This window comes from Carassius carassius, chromosome 17 (assembly GCF_963082965.1).
Source record: "Carassius carassius chromosome 17, fCarCar2.1, whole genome shotgun sequence".
NCBI classification, from domain to species: Eukaryota; Metazoa; Chordata; class Actinopteri; order Cypriniformes; family Cyprinidae; genus Carassius; species Carassius carassius.
This window is the reverse complement of record NC_081771.1, coordinates 2785592-2802873: the sequence shown is the minus strand read 5'-3', so window position 1 is coordinate 2802873 and position 17282 is coordinate 2785592. Positions and strand designations below refer to the sequence as shown.

The following is a 17282-nucleotide window of genomic DNA, read 5'->3' as shown; positions in this document are numbered from 1 at the left end:
TATTTCATTTTATTTCAGCTATATTTCAAATACTGAAAATATTTGACAGTTTTAGTTTTAGTAAATAATGACAATTGTAATTTTGGGGTGTTCAAACTAACTGCAAACCACTCTAACCTTCTGAGATAAAGACATGAAATTTACCTTAAATTCTACTGGGTTTGCAATTTTATTTCATTATTTTTTTGGAGAATGTTTTATATGGCTGAAAATTATGATATCAAAGCTATATAACCTAGAAACTTACAAAATAATGTTACAAAAGTGAACATGAACAGTGAAATGTGTATTTTTTTTCAAAGGAAGGAAACAAATGTCGTTTTGCAAGAGAAATAAAATAAATATTAATGCATTTATTAATAAATATTCTTTTAGTTTACAGTCAGTTTTCTATTGTTTTAAAGTTATATAGTTTTGTATTGATTTTATTTCTATTAATATTATAATGTATATTAATTTATAGAAAATATTCTGATACTATTAGCATTAGTATACTATTCTGATATTATTCTGATTAGGTGTGATACCAAGTCCTTACACGCCAAGGTACTTCAAAGAATGATACTACTGTAGTATGTCAACAAAGAAATGGTATAAGTAAAAAAAATGCTACAATGATTGGATTCTTTTGGGTAATTTAGAGTTGCTGAGAAAAAAAGAGAAGGAATTCATTATTTTGTGTTGCATTTATATTTAATTTTATATTAAGAGAGGAAACAAATATGTCTTTAAAAGAAAAATTTATATTTATGTAAATGAAAGCATTTGGGACATTAAAGGCAAAAACATTATTAGATTAATGCTGGTTATAAGCCTGGTAATAAATAATCATATTAATATTTCTAAACAATTAATCCAGTATGTAAACAGTATGTAGCCTCTGTGACAGCCCACAGAGCTTTTCTTTGGCTGAATCATCCCTCGGGTCAGAACTGTTTCACTAGTGTCTTTAACAACCGGTGGTTTTCTTTCTCAAGCACATGTTCTCACTTTTCACCCCAATTTGGTCTGTCTGATATTTTTGTACCTGATATTTTGACACAGACACCCTCCGGTACACAATGGGCACCGAGGGCCTACTTTAAAAAGATGAGATCACGATCCATTTACTGTGGCCATCGTAACGACACTCAGTAATTAGGACTTGATATTCTTATCTTCTTGAGTGGAGCCTCCCAAGGTAGTTGCTATATATGGCGAGAGAGCACTATATTTTAAAGGACTTTTCTAGGAAAGATACAATTATTTAGAAATTGAAGGATCTCTTCAAAGGTACAGACGGTACTATTGTACTGTGAGACATTATACTTCAAATTCTCACGGCAGTCAATGCTTACTGAGATGCTTGTTGAGCTTTTGCTGGTGATGAAAATGCCAGTTTTTTCTGAAACGTGATTTATATATATATATATATATATATATATATATATATATATATACACTGTATATGGAAGCCTGTTTCTGCCACAGAATAAAAAATAAAAAAGGTTACTAAATAATACACATTTTTTAGCTTATGTCTCGCAATTTGGACTTTTTTCCTAATATTGACTTTTTTGTTACATATTAAAATATATATATAAAAAAATATACAAATCTATTATGAAATATATTTAATTAATTAATTTATTATTCTATTTATATACATTTTTATTTATATTATTACTATACACAAAAACGTACATTGTCTTTGCAAATGAAGGTTAAAACTACTATGGAAACACATTCTGATATCATCACCTTACCATGGTACTGCCAGATTACTTTCTTATTTTCTTGTATTGTGGCATTTACATGTTATTCCAAGGTTTTTTAAAGAACTCTATAATACTACCATAGTACATCAAAAGCATGTTTTTTTATGTGTGAGACAACAGTATTGTTAGCACCATGGTACAATTAAACAAAACTGCTGCCACTGCTAAAATGATTGGCTCCTTTTTGCTAAATTGCTACTTTTTCCTCATTTTGCTCGTGTCGGATAAAAGTGTCTACAAAAAAACATGGTGATACCAATTCAGTATAGATACATTGCTGATATTGTTGACTAAGTTCTTAGTGTTCTTCCTTGTTTTGCTTGTTATTTTGGATAAAGACGTCTGCTCAATAAATAAAATGCACCCCAATACTTATACCTCCTTTAGAAGTGAGCGTCTTTTTGAGTCCGCAGATGTTTGGATGCACTTTACATTTCAAGACTCATTCAGTGTGTGTATGTGAATAGCTCCCTGGCAGGCTGATAGTATGATTCCCCTGCTCTCAGCTGCATGCAGATAATGCCCTACATGCATGCATGAAGCAGCACTCATGTGTGACATTGAATTAGACCACATCACGCTACAGAAAACGCGGTTGGCGTCATCTATGCAGGAGACATGGGTGCTACAGTTTGATCATGTCTGGCAAACCTGAATTCTGCCGATTGGACTCGGTCCAATATGAAGGTGGGCATGGGTGGGATTACATTAAGTGCAGAATGTGCATGGTGCGTTTCGCTGACTTAACGTTTAACGCGCAACCACACAACCAGGCCCCCTCTCCCCACCAGTACAGTGACACATTCATGAATTTAATTCCTCTGATGATTTACCGTGGTTTGTGGCTTGGCTGCGATTTAATTTTTCATAGAGAGAGTGCTGAAGCTCTGGAAGCACTTAAGTGGGGAGTGGATAGGGATGGGGTTGCAGGGTGCAGGGTTAGAGGAACCTGTACGGGATTTTTCCCCTCCTTGCTGATCCTAGCTCAGTAGTGTTTGGTTTGGGTTTGTCTCTTGTTCCTTTTTCTGATGGTGTCCTTTCTGCACCAGCAAGATCAGAGAGCCTGCGTGCAATTTTAATCAGTACGGGGAGAGGGGAATAGATAGAGGGACAGAGAGAAAGAGAGACAGAGTGAGACAGAGAAAAGGGGGTGGGGGGATTGATCGCCACAGTGCAAGAGAGTGTGTGTGTATGTCAGACAGACAGAGAAAGAGAGGCATAGAGACGTGAGGGAGGGGGGGTTTGGAAACGAGCAGAGCGTAAATGCCGTGCAGCGGGTCTCAGCATCAGACGGCATATGGCAGCCCTGCAGAGCTCTCGGAAAGGACTCTGTCAGTGAGAACTGGCTAAAAAGCAAGTCGAAGAGAAAAGAAAGCCAGAAACAGTGAGTGAACATGATGCACCGCTGAATTGAGATCTCTTTATGGTGATTACCAGCCGCGGCCAATCCGCTGCCGATGGAGCAATATGTCATTTGGATGTTTTTCTTTGTGAGCGCTGAATGCAGCTGCTGCTGTGACTGAGCATTCCCGGATCAGGGATGCAGCAATCCTTGCCCCCAAGCGCAAGACCCTTAGGAACGTCTGCAAGAGGAACGGAGCGACCAGAGCAGGGGGCTGGGCTGCAACAAGAGGGACCGTGTTGCCAACTGGGCTTTCTTATGGGGTTATCTGTCCATTGTTGGAGCTCATTAATTTTGGTTGGATGTACCTATGTTTGATGCTGTGCTCCATTCTGGTATGTTAGCCCGACGAGGTGACTCTAAGCTCAGAGGGACCAGCAGTCCTTGGATTACCGTGACCGGAACGCTGCCCGATCGGGGCTGAAGTACCCTCAGCAGCGTTTTCTAGAAGAACGGAGCAACCTGTGCAAGGGGGGCAGGGCTGCAAGAAGAGGGACCGAGCCATCAACGGGGTTTCTTATAAATTGTATCCACTGGATCAAGGCTTGGTTTAATCTCGTTTCAATGGTGCATTCCGCTCTGGTATGTTTGACCGGCGAGGTGCATCTAAGCTTGCAAGGACCTGGAGTACTTGGATAACCTTGACCAGAACGCTACTTGGACTGGTTGGGGAAGTGGTCAAAAAGGCTGCTTTCTAATGGTGGGAGGGATTCCTCATCAACAACTCAATAGAGGAATGGAAAAATATGGCATGAAGATCTTTCGAAGGACGAGCTGGCGTCACGCAAGGCTTCTGGTGGCATTTTGGTGGACTGTTGATCAATGAGTTGGACGGCTTGGCTTGAGGATCCATGACTCTGTTGTAGCAAACTCACTGACATTAGTATTCTTACTCTCCAGCTGTTCTTAGGGCTTTACTAAGGGGTTTTACTTCCAATTTCAAGGACAAGTTTGTTTTATTGAGCCTTGCGGAATGTTCGTTTCATAGGGGCAGAGCAGGGGCAAAGCAGGGCGCACTTTCCTGCAACTTCCTACTAGCTTCTCGTAGATCTCAAAATTTTGCTGTAAGCCAAAGGCTGTCCTTGAACTTTTATGATCTTCCTGTCTGGGCAACGTGCTGACATCCCTCAATTGTTTGAATCAGATACAGAAAAGCTGAGAAGACATTGTTTTGTTTGTTTGCCCTCTTCTTGAGGAGCGACGCCAAATTGTCCCAATTAATTGACTTGACACTCTTCTTTAAAGGACTACCTGCCAAGGTCTACCTCCATACTCCATCAGCCTTGGCCCTCATCTCCATTGCAGTGAGGGCTCGTGGAGAAATCTCCATTACTAGTTTAGTCTGTATATCTGGGGCCCTTCGTCTAGCGGAGGCCCGTTGCTCAAGCCTGGACACTGCCTTGCTGTTGCTGCTGCTGCCCTCAGCTCTGCTGGCCAAAGATGATGTGGCAGTGCCACATCTCGGCCTCCGAGTGCCGCTGCTACAGGCTAAATGGTTTTTCGCTGCTCAAACGCCATCCTTTGTCGGCAGATGCAGCTGGGAGCCGGGTGCTGGAGCAGTCAGTGGGGGAGTGGCTGGAACACTTGGGCTTTCCTCAGTACGAGAGCAAACTGGTGCTCAATGGCTTCGATGACCTGCGCTATATGGTGAGTGGCTTTTGTGTGTGGGGATTGATTGACACAGCAGGTTGGTCAGGGGATGTGGTGAGTTTCTATATTTCTGATTTATAAAGACTGAAAATATGATAAAAAGTAATATTTTTTCTATGTGTATATATATATTTACTTGAATGAGTGTTTGGTTTTTTTATGTATTCTTTTGTTTTGCATGCAATTTTTTTTGCATATATATATATATATATATATACATAATTGCATATACTGTATATAGCTAGATGGATATATAGATACATGTTTTATATGTTTATGTATGTATAAATTCTTAAGAGGTAATTGGTTACAGGTTTGAATATTCTTACAAGTACTAGATGTACCTGAAAGTGTTGCAGCAAACTTCCTCTGCTGTCACTTTTATGCAACACTTGATTTTTTAGAAACTGAAGTAAAGCAGAAATTGGTATAAATCAGAAGCTAATGTGAATGTGCATACGTTCAGGGGAGTAACGTGATGGAAGATCAGGACCTTCAGGGAATTGGCATCACCGACCCAGGCCACAGAAAGAAAATCCTTCATGCAGCAAAAACCCTCCCAAAGGTAGCGCGTTTCAGTCCCTAAATAGTATTTGGTCACCAAATGTGAAACCAGGTGGCATTTATTTTTAAAAAGATAGCATGCATTTCATCCACTTCCACTTAAAATGACCTTGGGACTGGTTGGTTAAAAGTTATTGCAAGTATATCTCAGAAAGTGAAGATGTGAAAAAAGATTTTGTTTACACTTGGTTTGATATTTTGTCATCTAATGTGATCACATTCTGACATTTAAAGCATTACTTAAGTGTCTAAATGTCTCTCCTGGCTTCTCAGAGTGAATTATATATCATATGCTATGCATTTTGAGATGGCATTTTCTCCTCCTTTAGGTGAAAGCTCTGGGGTGTGACGGCAGCACCTCTCTGTCCTCATGGCTGGAAACTCTGGGTCTTGGAGAGTATCTGCACAACTTCCTGTCTAGCGGATATCGCACCCTGGACTGCGTTAAGAACCTGTGGGAGCTTGAAATTGTTAATGTAAATGTGCTTTTCATGCTGCTGTGTAATCTTTTGTGTGATGTGTGTACTGTGATCTGATACATTGACAGTTCTTTTTTCTCTGTGCAGGTGTTGAAAATTGGCCTTCTTGGTCACAGAAAAAGAATCATAGCCTCGATATCAGAGCGACCGTATGAGGAAGCGCCTTCGAAATCCAACCGCTTTTCTCAACTCAAGGTAATAGACACAATTTAGCATCATTAAGGCCCAACATGAATTTAATAAAATGTCAATACATGATATTCGCATATAACAATAAATATGATTTATCTTGCTAATGTGTATCAGATTCAGGACCTGTTGTCTCAAAATACATCACCGCTCAGTTATATGGATCCGTACACCAGTCGCTCCATGGATATGCTGCTTCCATTGGGAGAATTAGGCAGAAAGAGCCGAGCGTTGGATCAGGATGGCAGTATTTCCCTTCGCTCCTTCGGTGAAAGATCACGCTCACATGTAAGCACCTCTGCGACTAAGACCACTGTGATTATAATGGCCCATTTTAAGTAATGAATCACATTGGAGTCATTCTGTGAGAAATGTTGCAAACCTTGTAGTTCCACATTACATAATAAATAAAAATGCATATATAAAGACATTTTAGATCAAGTTTAGTAATTTGTGTTTTTTGTTGTTTTTAGTAGTTTTGGGGTCTTTTTATGTCTGTTTTTGTTATTTTAGTACATCAAGATAAACTAAATTAAAATGAGAAATATTGCCATGGCAACTAGCTTAAATGAAAATTATATATATATATTTCAGTTTACATTTATTTTATTTCAATTAACAAATTTTAACACTATTTTTTATGGTTTTAATTTAATAACCCCGATTCTTAACAAACACTGATGCAATTGTAATTCTTAGAAATTAAGGCAATAAAAAAATTAAATATTAATGTCAATTTTTCGGACCTCAATAACAGAAAACAAATATATTTTTAGCCTACTTTAGCCTATTATTTAATATTTTTTATTGTTTATTAAATAATGAATAACTGTTTTTCTGTGAAGAAGCTTATTTCTGTTAAATGAAATTTCAGTTCAAATTTTGAGGTGTTTGTAATGCTATTTTTAATATTAAAAGTTAATTTTTCATGAAACATATTTAGTAATATTTCCTATTTAAGTTTCCACATGCTCTCTAACAAATGAGTTAAAATGGTTATGAGGTCTTTGTGAAGAATTCATTCTTGTACATGTTTGAATGCAGATGCCTGTTACCACGGGGCACAGTAACACATCTGAACACCACAGAACATGAATAATTCATACCGCTTTTAAATAAGGCAATTTGTCAATAATTTAAACTCATTATGCTTTTAAATTTATGCAGGAGCAATAGTAAAATGCTGCAAAATACCATTAAATAATTCCACTTTGAATATAAATAAATATACAGTATATCTTTAGTTTTTTTTTATTGATGTGACTTTGACTCAGATTGCACTTGTTGTTTTCCATTAGGACCGTCGTGCAGATCGACATTCGCGTCTACATATTCGCCCTTCCAGCCACTCCGCCACATATACCACAGTCTCCACCTGGCACCATCACCCAGACAAACTTATCACCGAGTCCTGCGTTTATGAGGCCAGAGTAAGTCTTTTCTGAGGATTTGTCTGTTTATACACTTCACAACAGACTTATAGACATATGCCATTTTTTTCTGATAGGAATGGATTCCTAGCTTTTAACAAAGGCTTGGTATGATAGTAACTTTCTTCAAAATCTGTCAGAGTAAAATATTATTTTAAAGTTTGTGTTTTTACCCCCCCCCCCCCCCAAACAAGCTGAAATCTTTTCTTTTAAAAATTAAAAAAAAAGACATAGTATTTCAAAAGGAATAGTTCACCCATAAATGATAATTTGCTGAACATTTACATACACTCATGACATCCAAGGTATAGATGGGTTTTGTTTCTTCATGGGAACAGATTTTGAGAATTTATTGCATCACTTGTTTACCAATGGATGCTCTGCAGTGAATGGGTGCCGTCAGAATGAGAGTCCAAACAGCTGATAAAAAGATTACAATAATCCACACCCAGTCTATCATTTAATGTCTTGTGAAGTAAAAAGCTGCATGTTTGTAATCAACAAAACCATCATGAAGATGTTTTAACTTCAAACAGTTTCTTGTTAATATTCAATATTATGTAAAGAGTACTCAAATTTTAGCCTTAATAGTCTTAGTCTTAATGATGGATTTGTCTCTTACAAACACAAAGCTTTTTGCATTATAAGACATTAATTAATGGACTGGAGTGGTATGGATTACTTCTGGATTATTGTGATGTTTTTATCAGCTGTTTGGACTCTCATTCTGACGGCACCCATTCACTGCACTGCATTTGGTGAGCAAGTGATGGAATGATACATTTCTCCAAATCTGTTTCCATTAAGAAACAAACTCATCTACATCTTGGATGGTCTGTTTCAGCTAAATTGAATTGGCCAAAGGATAGTAGAGATATGTCAGAGTGTGTGCATTAACCAGTTCGGCTCAAACCCCGAAAGGATTTTCAAAAGGATTGTGACTCAGGTTATCAAGATCAAAAACCAGAGTAAGACAGAGTCTAGATTTAAATAATAAAAGATCCATTAATGAGCACCACATTAAAAATTCAAGTGCTCTTTTGAACATCATTGTTATTTTTTAAATGTGAATCCTGGGATGAAACTGAGAGAGGAAGTATTATGTAACCTAATAGCGATAGATATATTAATAATAATAGAATTCTAGATTCATAATATTACTAAATATTTCTGTTTCAATCAAAATAATGTTAAGCAGGACAACTGTTTACAACATTGATAATAATCAGGAATGTTTTTTGAGCAGCAAATCAGTATATTAGAATGATTTCTAAAAAAATCATGTGACACTGAAGACTGGAGTAATGATGCTGAAAATACAGAAAACCCAAAAGTTATTTTAATAATATTTCATAAAATTGCAATTATTAAAAAAATAAAATAAACATATGCTAGGTGAATAACTGTACATTTCTGCCCAAATAATTAATATTTTTCATTCTTCCTTTTTTAGTATTTAGGTTCTGTGATCATCCGAGACCTACGAGGAATTGAATCTACACAGGAGGCCTGCGCTAGAATAAGAGTACATATACATATATATTAGTCAATATGCTGTTATACAATGTCTTTAAATTTTGTTATGTTTTGTGCACAGTTTTGTGAGTCTGCTGTGGTCCATTGATCATTTTTTAAATATATTCTTGCCATCTAATGTTTCCCAGAAATCAAAGGATCACAGGAAAGGTCCCGTCATAATACTAAATATCACCTACAAAGGAGTCAAGTTTGTTGACGCAGCCACCAAGGTAAGAGCAACTGCCAAAACACACTGTAACTAAAGTTAACATTGGTTCAGCAGGTTAAACCAACTATTATTAGTTGTGTTTGCTAAGCCATCACTATCAGAGTTAGAGATTTGTACGACAGTGACCCATCCTGCACTATTTGTGGAACAGACATGAATGATTGATTATGGTTATATATGGTTCCATAGCCCTATGGTTATGAATTAGTGAAATGCTCATGTTTTTTGCGGATGTTTGAAAATTGTGATGGACTCGCTCAGTATTTTTGTACTTTTGCAGGCGATGGTTGCAGAGCATGAGATCCAGAACATCTCTTGTGCAGCCCAGGATCCGGATGACCTTTGCACATTTGCATACATCACAAAAGATCTGAAGTCTGGTTATCACTTCTGCCATGTCTTCACTACAGTAGAAGTGGTGGGTGTTATTTTTGTATAATTTTGCAGATGGGGTGGGGAATTTCTGGAAAATTTCCATGGGAACATTTCAAGTGGGAATTTATGGAAATCTATGGAACTTAATTTGGGGAAATTTAAATAAACTGTATCATTTACAAACAAATATAAACAGTATGGTCTTAGGCTGACATGCATGCAAACTACAAATTACAAAAAAAAGACATTTCTGACTTTGATTTAATTGTAAGTAGAACTTTAATAAATTATTTTATTGAGCAACACAAATGCATGTGTGCGTTGATGTATAAAAAACTTAAAAAGTCAGCATTTATTCAAAATATTAATCTTTTCAACTATACATGTCTATACTATCACTTCGTAGCAATTTAACACATCCTTGCTGATTAAAGTATTAATTTATACTTACTAAAATTTCTACAAAAAAACCCCACTGACCTCAACTTTGAACAATAATTTTTATAGTTATTTTTAAATGTTTTGTCCATTAAAAAAAAACATGAATTTTTTTTCAAAGTTTATAATATATATATATATATATATATATATATATATATATATATATATATATATATATATATATATATATTTAGAAGCACAGTTCTTTCCAAAATTGATAATAATTCAGCATATTAGAAAGATTTCTGAATTAAGGATCATGTGATACTGAAGACTGGAGTAATGAAAGCAAGCTGCTAAAATAAAAAATATAAATATGAATGTTTAATTTAATTTGTTTCTGAAGTAATGATTTGAATGTACACAGGATATACATTTTCTAATATTTTTAACTAAATGTTTTTCTGAAAAACTGAATTGAATCTACACAGGATATTAATTTAATATGTAATTTACTATTTCTTTTGTTATTAATACTTTTTTCTGACTGAATTGAATCTACTGTACATACGATTTTAATTCTGATAAATATGACAATTTAATTAAATATTTTCCCCAATACCTTTTATTTTACCCTTAAAATTAAACGCCATACTGCTTTATGTAAATGAGCTCTGTTGTGATTGGCTGTCCTTTTCACATCTGAAAATGAGTCCAATGTAGTTTCCTCTGCCACTTTTTATGGCCTTACGGAGAGTGAAATCACATATTGTGTAATTATTAAATGACTCTCCGTACAGACACAGACCTATGAGATCATCCTGACACTGGGACAGGCGTTTGAGGTGGCATATCAGATGGCTCTCCAGGCACAGAAGGCCCGTCGTCACAGTTCGTATGCTGGTCCAGCCTCCGAAAACATAGAAACCAAGACCAACAGGCCCACCTCGCAGTCCCGCGATAGCATGCGCCGCTCCACCGTGAGTATGACTTCAGCACATGTTATCTGATATCATATTATCATGAATATACTATGTTCAAATATTTTTGATTGCCTCAGAAAACTGTATTTACAGTGTTGCACTTACAATGGATGTCTACAGGCTTTAAATGCAGAAGCAGCATATATATATATATATATATATGTTTTTTGAGATTAAAAAGTTCTGATTCTGAAATGTTGATGATATACTAATTTCTGTAATATTTTCAAACTGGATTGAATGTTTTAGAGTGAGACACAGCAAATATTTTAAAAAAGAATCGTCAAAAAAAAAAATATATATATTCCCAAGAAATTTTATGTTATAAGTGCAGGATGAAAAACAGAAGCTAAAACCATGATAGTGAAACTATTTAAAATCCACCAAGATCATGTGATTTCCATATTTGAAATGTTTTATTATTTTATTTAGACATATATGATTGCGTGGTAAAAATGTACTGCGTTGTAGAAGTGACCCACAGGTTTCACCTCCAGTCCTGTTATATTTTTCATGTCTTATATTACTTTATTTGGTTGCTGTAAGCCTGTAATCTGTCTCTGTGCTTCTGCCCGGTCCTCCTTCCCAGGGTGCACCTGTGCTTGAATGCCGCTGCTGTTACTGTCACACGTGCTCCGCCCACCGCTCCTCCTACCTCCCGCTGCCCTCTATCAGCCCTGGAGTTCAGGTTCTGTTCTTTCTCTTTCTCTTTCTCTTTCTCTCTTCCTCACATTCTCCAGCACTCTTCTTCCTGTTACGTCTCTGGCTTTCTCTTCCCTGCCCCTTACTCACTTTACTAATTTTCCTGTTACGTTTCCAGTTTTCACTGTTATCCACCTATTTTTTCCCCCCATGTACATTTTTGGTTGACACTAGCAACAGGTCACAACTTTAAAATGTGGTACAATTAAATCGTTTAAATTCAAGAGGATTTAAAGGTTGCAATCATGTACAGAATGAAGGAGGATGAAGATATGTTTTGTCGTTGGTAAATTCTTGCTTTGGCCTGAGGATGTTCTCAGTATGTCAGCAGAGTAAGGTTTGTTTAAGCAAATCTCACCTGTCAAGAACATACCTGTCCAGGTGATATTTCACTCGAGAGTCAAAAGGAAACACACACACACACACATAGATACAATATATGTGTGTATGCACAGACAATCACACAGACACAAATTTAAATTGTTATATTATTTAAAAATTTTTTTTTTAATGTTTAAATATTTTAGCATTTATACTTCATTGTAGTGAATTTAATATTGCTTAATCCTGTATTGCAATAATATTGCAAAAAAAAAAAAAAACATCCATATGCATTATTATGGTAATTCAAATTTTGTGCAGAATTGTCTTGAAAAAATGTCACAGTGCAAAACTCTAATGGTTCTAAACATAGGCTCATTTTAATGTATGCAAAATGTATATTCTTGAAGGGATTTTGGAGTGAAATGTGACCTAGACATGTTTTCAGGAGATTTATTCAATTATAGATGTACTTTACAGATCACTACACAATTTTCAAATTGGGTTTATCATGCCTGGAGCAATGTCTTTAAAATTATTAGCAAGAAAAGTGGAATGAACAGTTTGTGTCGCCTAACATTGTCACTGAGAGGACTTTTCAAAAACAAAGTATTGCGTTTTAAGCAATACTTAAAATGTTGCGTCAGCAACATTGGAGACAGCTATCTTACATTTACACTTTATCAAACTCAAAATCGTCACTTTTTTGAAAACAACTTGAAATGACAGTGTCAGGCGACCTTCTTAAAAGACACTACACTAGCGATTTCAAGATGAAGATTGTGTGCAAATTGAATTTAAGACTCCATTTGCAAGAACGTTTGTCTATTAACTTGCAGCTAGAAGGAGCATCTGTTTGTGTATAAACACTCAAACCAGCATCAGGTCCAGATATCAGTGTTGTTGTCTATATCTACGGTGATTTCTCCTACGTGGTGTTCATCCCCAACGGCCATCTCCTCACTTTTGTGAAATGTGGGTTTCCGTTGGCTGCCATTCTCTCCTGCAGTCTCACTCCTCGCTCCCACTTCTCCGGCAGATCGACCCTCTGGAGCCGGAAATGGACCTGCAGTCCCTGGGCAGCACCAGTTGGCTCTACGAACCGAGGGAGTCCTCCAGGCCTTCGAGTAGCACCAAGTATGAGACCACCATATTTTGAAGCAGGGCACGGCCCTTGTCCAATCCCGCCTGCTGCCCCATATCAACCCCACGCCCCATAAACTTGAGTGCCCCGTGCCTTCTCACTGTGATTTGTAGCCTTCCTCAGGGCAAGACTACTTCCCACTCCAGTCCCGACCCCGGCCCTTGCCTGCATTGCCCTCTCGGAGAGCCGTACACCTCCACCTTCCTTTTTTGTCGTCTTGACCAATGAGCGCTTTCTGGAATTCTTGGATTTGCCGTATAACCAGCCTCTTCAAACTCTGGTCCGAAATCGCCTCTTGAAAGCTTCCCTATTTTATACATTATGCTGAATGTTTACGGTTCAGTCCCTCGTATCAGAGGGTTCTCTATCACAAAACCTCCAAACTTGACACTTGTAGCATTTGTACATCTCCTCATCCGGACGGACATGTTGGCGGAACATTATTAGAAATTAGTAGCCCAACGAGCTCTCTGACTGCAACAGCAATACTAGTACTGTTTTTCAAGTTTACGTACATTCACGGTCATGAATGCAACATAACTAATCTTCCCATCAGCGTTCCTCGAACCTTGTAGCACTAGATCACTTTTTTTCCCTGTAGTTGGACCCACGTTCCCCCCCACCCCCTGCAGTTCTTCAGTTTTTCAAAAGAGTTGGGTCTGTAATCTCGATTCACATCCAGTGCTTCCTTTTGTCTTACCAGGCATCTGCAGCTCTGAGGCCCTCGGAAGAAAGACTATGCCTGTTTAGAGAGCGTTTAGAGGTTTGGATTTGAAATGCAATACAGTTTAACTGGGAAGAGTAGAATACAGCCCCAAGAAAGTGGAATAACCAAGACAACATTCCTGTTCTGTTTTCTTGTTGGAATTTAATTGACTTTTTTTTATCCAATAAGGGAAACCATTTTGTTTCGTAAAGTTCTATATTTGTAACTTTACATTGTTAACATCACATAATACGTGTGTGTATATCCTCTATGTTCATTTTGTGATTGATGATTTGTTGTGTAAAATTAGTTCCCTCTGAGACTCCCACTACAAAGTCATTTGCAGAAAAATGAGACAGAATATTTTCGTAGACATAATAATAGTAAATGTAACTATTTTGAATTGCAAAATAATTCCCACGGTGACAATTATCTTTAGAGAGAAGATAATGAAGGCAAGAAAAGAAAAAACACAGACTAAAGAGAAAAAAATAAAAGCTCCAAACTGCCTTATGCATATTGTGACATGTACTGAACGTTTGGAAAACCACTGTAAGTTTGCACCACTTTGTTTATTCACGCAAAAAAAAAAAAAAGAAGAAAGGAAAAAATGTATTAGAGGCTAGAAATCTGCGATTTTACATTCTTGATGGTTTATGTTTTGTCTTGTTTCTAGTGCCATGTTCACACTGCAGTTAAATTTGATTTACCCCCCACTTAAAGAAGTAACAACCGCATTTTGAAACCAAGTTAATGCATGGGACATTTAAAAGAAGTGTGAAAATTTTAATTCTATCACCATTTTCTCACCCTTAAGTTGTTCCAAACCTGTTTGGTTTTCTTTCTTCTGTCAGACATAAAAGATATTATGAATAATGTTGGGAACCAGACAAGTTGCCAAAAGCCAACGACTTACATCGTATGGAAAAAAAAATGGTATGTATGTCAATGGCTACCGTCAACTGTTGGTTACCAATGGTTTGGTTACCAATATTCTTTAAAATATGTATTATTCGCAAAAAAATTATGACATGCTTAATTTTATGGTGAAATGTCCCTTTAAGTAGCGACAGTTGCATTTTATTAAATCTGTGTCAAAAATAATGGCATCAATGTCTGCTGTTTATAACCACAGTCTCTATAGCGCAACGGTCGCTAAATAACGGTCAGCCATTTTGGGTTTACGAATGACTCGTACACATACTGAATGATAATTCAGGTGATTAATTTCTTATGTGATGTTGTGTTTCCAAAACATTGCAGTGTGAACGTGGCTGTTTTTATGTGTGTGGAAAGGACTGTTCACTTTAGTTTGATTCTGGCTGTTATTCACTTTTGAACTGCACTCTTTGTCTCTCATGTCCGGTTTTATTGAGTAACTTAATCTGTTAAAGTGGTGGTAATTTCTTTGTGACTGTGTTGCACATCCTCAACTTCCAGACATCACAATCATCCTCACTCATTAACAACCATCGTTTGCCGTTGTTTTGTCTCATTTCCTAACTCAAAATTGCCAAAGAGGCTAGCTCAAGATCCATTTCACTCATGCAATCACATCCTGTAACGTGAGCTTTGTGTATTTTTGAAATGCCTGTCACATTTTTTATATTTCAGATTTAATTAGCAGTCCTGTCTGGGCTCTGACAACTTGATTGGGATTTTAGAGCATTCCCATTTCTGAATTCCAATATATTTTTCCTTGTGTAGCTGACTCCACCTTTCAAGTTTCCGGACACCAAGGTGTGAATTGAAGGGGACTCAGGTGAAACTTTATGTGTGAGTCCAAATGAGGAAGAAATTGAGTGAGTATGCGAGAGAGAAAGAGAAATATATAATTAGCACTTAATGGCTGTACCAAACAGACTGTCCAAAGTTGCTCCTATTGCAAAAATAAACTTGAATAAGGACTCAGCCGATAAATTGATTTGCTGGTGATGTGGAAATGGAGGTAACAAATCATAATAAAATATGAATCAGCATGATATTCAGTTTAACTGAATCTCACAAAGCAATGTCCTATTTCACCCCAAAACCAAAATAAGAATTTTTGCCAATGCATCCTGTTTTCAGGACTGTGAAGATGACATTATTATCTAAACACATGTTTGCACAATAATTATGCATTACATAACTTAGATGTACACTTACAATTGTACTCTACAAATGTACTATGTTATCTTATCTTAATATGATCATAAAGATTTTGACCTGTAATTTGCTTAATTGTCATGACAAATGTATCAATGCATGGTCCTAAAAATAGGATTTATTTGCTTCTCATTTAGTTTTGGGGTGAAAGGTGAACATTCCTCAAGTTTTTCATGAGATTCACACATTTATGTCTTTAAAAAGCAAGCAGAACGTTTGAGTAATCTCTGGAAAACTGGACTTCTCTTTCCTGAGCACTGTGTGAACATTGTGCATTTTAGTGTTCAATGTTTCCTCTTAAACTGTGGTTTATTTTCATATGGAGAAGGACTTTATGTGCGACATTGGCAGATTGTACCTAAAAAAAAAAAATTATGCAAAACAAGATCTTTTTGGACTCGGTGTATATTGTTGAACTGCTTGTTGAAGATTTGTGGCATTTAAAACAAAATGGGTTCAGTTGTGAATCGGAGATGGAAACGTTACGGTCGAGATTAAGTACTTTCATGTAAATCAGCAAAAATATTTTTACCTGTATGTGAAGAATCCAGCTAAATTGAAATCAAATCAGTGGTTGATGCAATGATCTTACTGTGAAATAGCAAAGATGTAGCATACTTAGGCTATTGATTTGCCATATGAAAACTAAGAGCTGAATTAAATGTCACTTTATGGCCACCTATCACAAAGCGGTCTAGCATCACAATGAGTGTTTTATTTTTTTTTTTATGGTTAGCAGGTTCCTTGATTTAATGGAAAAGAAAATGGGCACATATATGCTACAGTGGAAAAAAATGATTTACAGAAAAAAGGAAAAAATGCAAACCCCTCAGGCAACACTTGTCCCTCGCTTTCTCTTTGAATTCACTTGAATTTCTTTTGAACTTCACATAATTTGAGCGAATATTGACAAAGTATTTAACACCAATTAGGTTAGTATCCTCTTTTTCTGAGTTGGGAAGAGTATGAGGATGTCAGAAACACTAAGATCAGGGCAGATTGCTTGCACTTGACAACACAAGATAAAACACCACTGTTGGCCTATGTAGAAGGTAAAGTAACTACAATTAAAAGATGTCTAATAAATGTACTTTTTGTCCTGAATGTTCATACTATTCTGTATGTTCATTCCATTTACTTAAGGAACAATCACTATCTCAATGCCATTGAACTAATAAATTCAATAGACTTTTTGCTCTGTTTTTGTCTTTGAATTGCATTTTATTTCACTTTAGCATATTCTATGAATTACACCAGCAGCTGGCTTTGTTATTGCTTTGATTATATTACTCTTGAGTAATCAA

General features: G+C 36.5%; 1 protein-coding gene across 3 annotated transcripts in view; it reads left to right on the top strand.

Annotated features, from left to right (window-relative positions):
• LOC132160750 (ankyrin repeat and SAM domain-containing protein 1A-like) overlaps nt 1–17171 on the top strand; it is a 28093-nt gene extending 10922 nt beyond the window's left edge. The window contains exons 4-16 of one of the 3 annotated variants that reach the window (XM_059570427.1): nt 4691–4806; nt 5276–5374; nt 5703–5849; nt 5940–6047; nt 6159–6329; nt 7340–7471; nt 8925–8996; nt 9136–9219; nt 9499–9636; nt 10775–10954; nt 11547–11645; nt 13020–13117; nt 13828–17171. In XM_059570427.1, coding sequence (XP_059426410.1) covers nt 4691–4806; nt 5276–5374; nt 5703–5849; nt 5940–6047; nt 6159–6329; nt 7340–7471; nt 8925–8996; nt 9136–9219; nt 9499–9636; nt 10775–10954; nt 11547–11645; nt 13020–13117; nt 13828–13843 — 1460 coding nt within the window. In that variant the 3' untranslated portion in view covers nt 13844–17171. Of the gene's footprint in view, nt 1–2986; nt 4807–5275; nt 5375–5702; nt 5850–5939; nt 6048–6158; nt 6330–7339; nt 7472–8924; nt 8997–9135; nt 9220–9498; nt 9637–10774; nt 10955–11546; nt 11646–13019 lie in introns of those variants that run through there. The other 2 variants (XM_059570428.1, XM_059570429.1) reach the window with 2 other exon arrangements.
• The last annotated feature ends 111 nt before the right edge of the window (nt 17172–17282 follow it).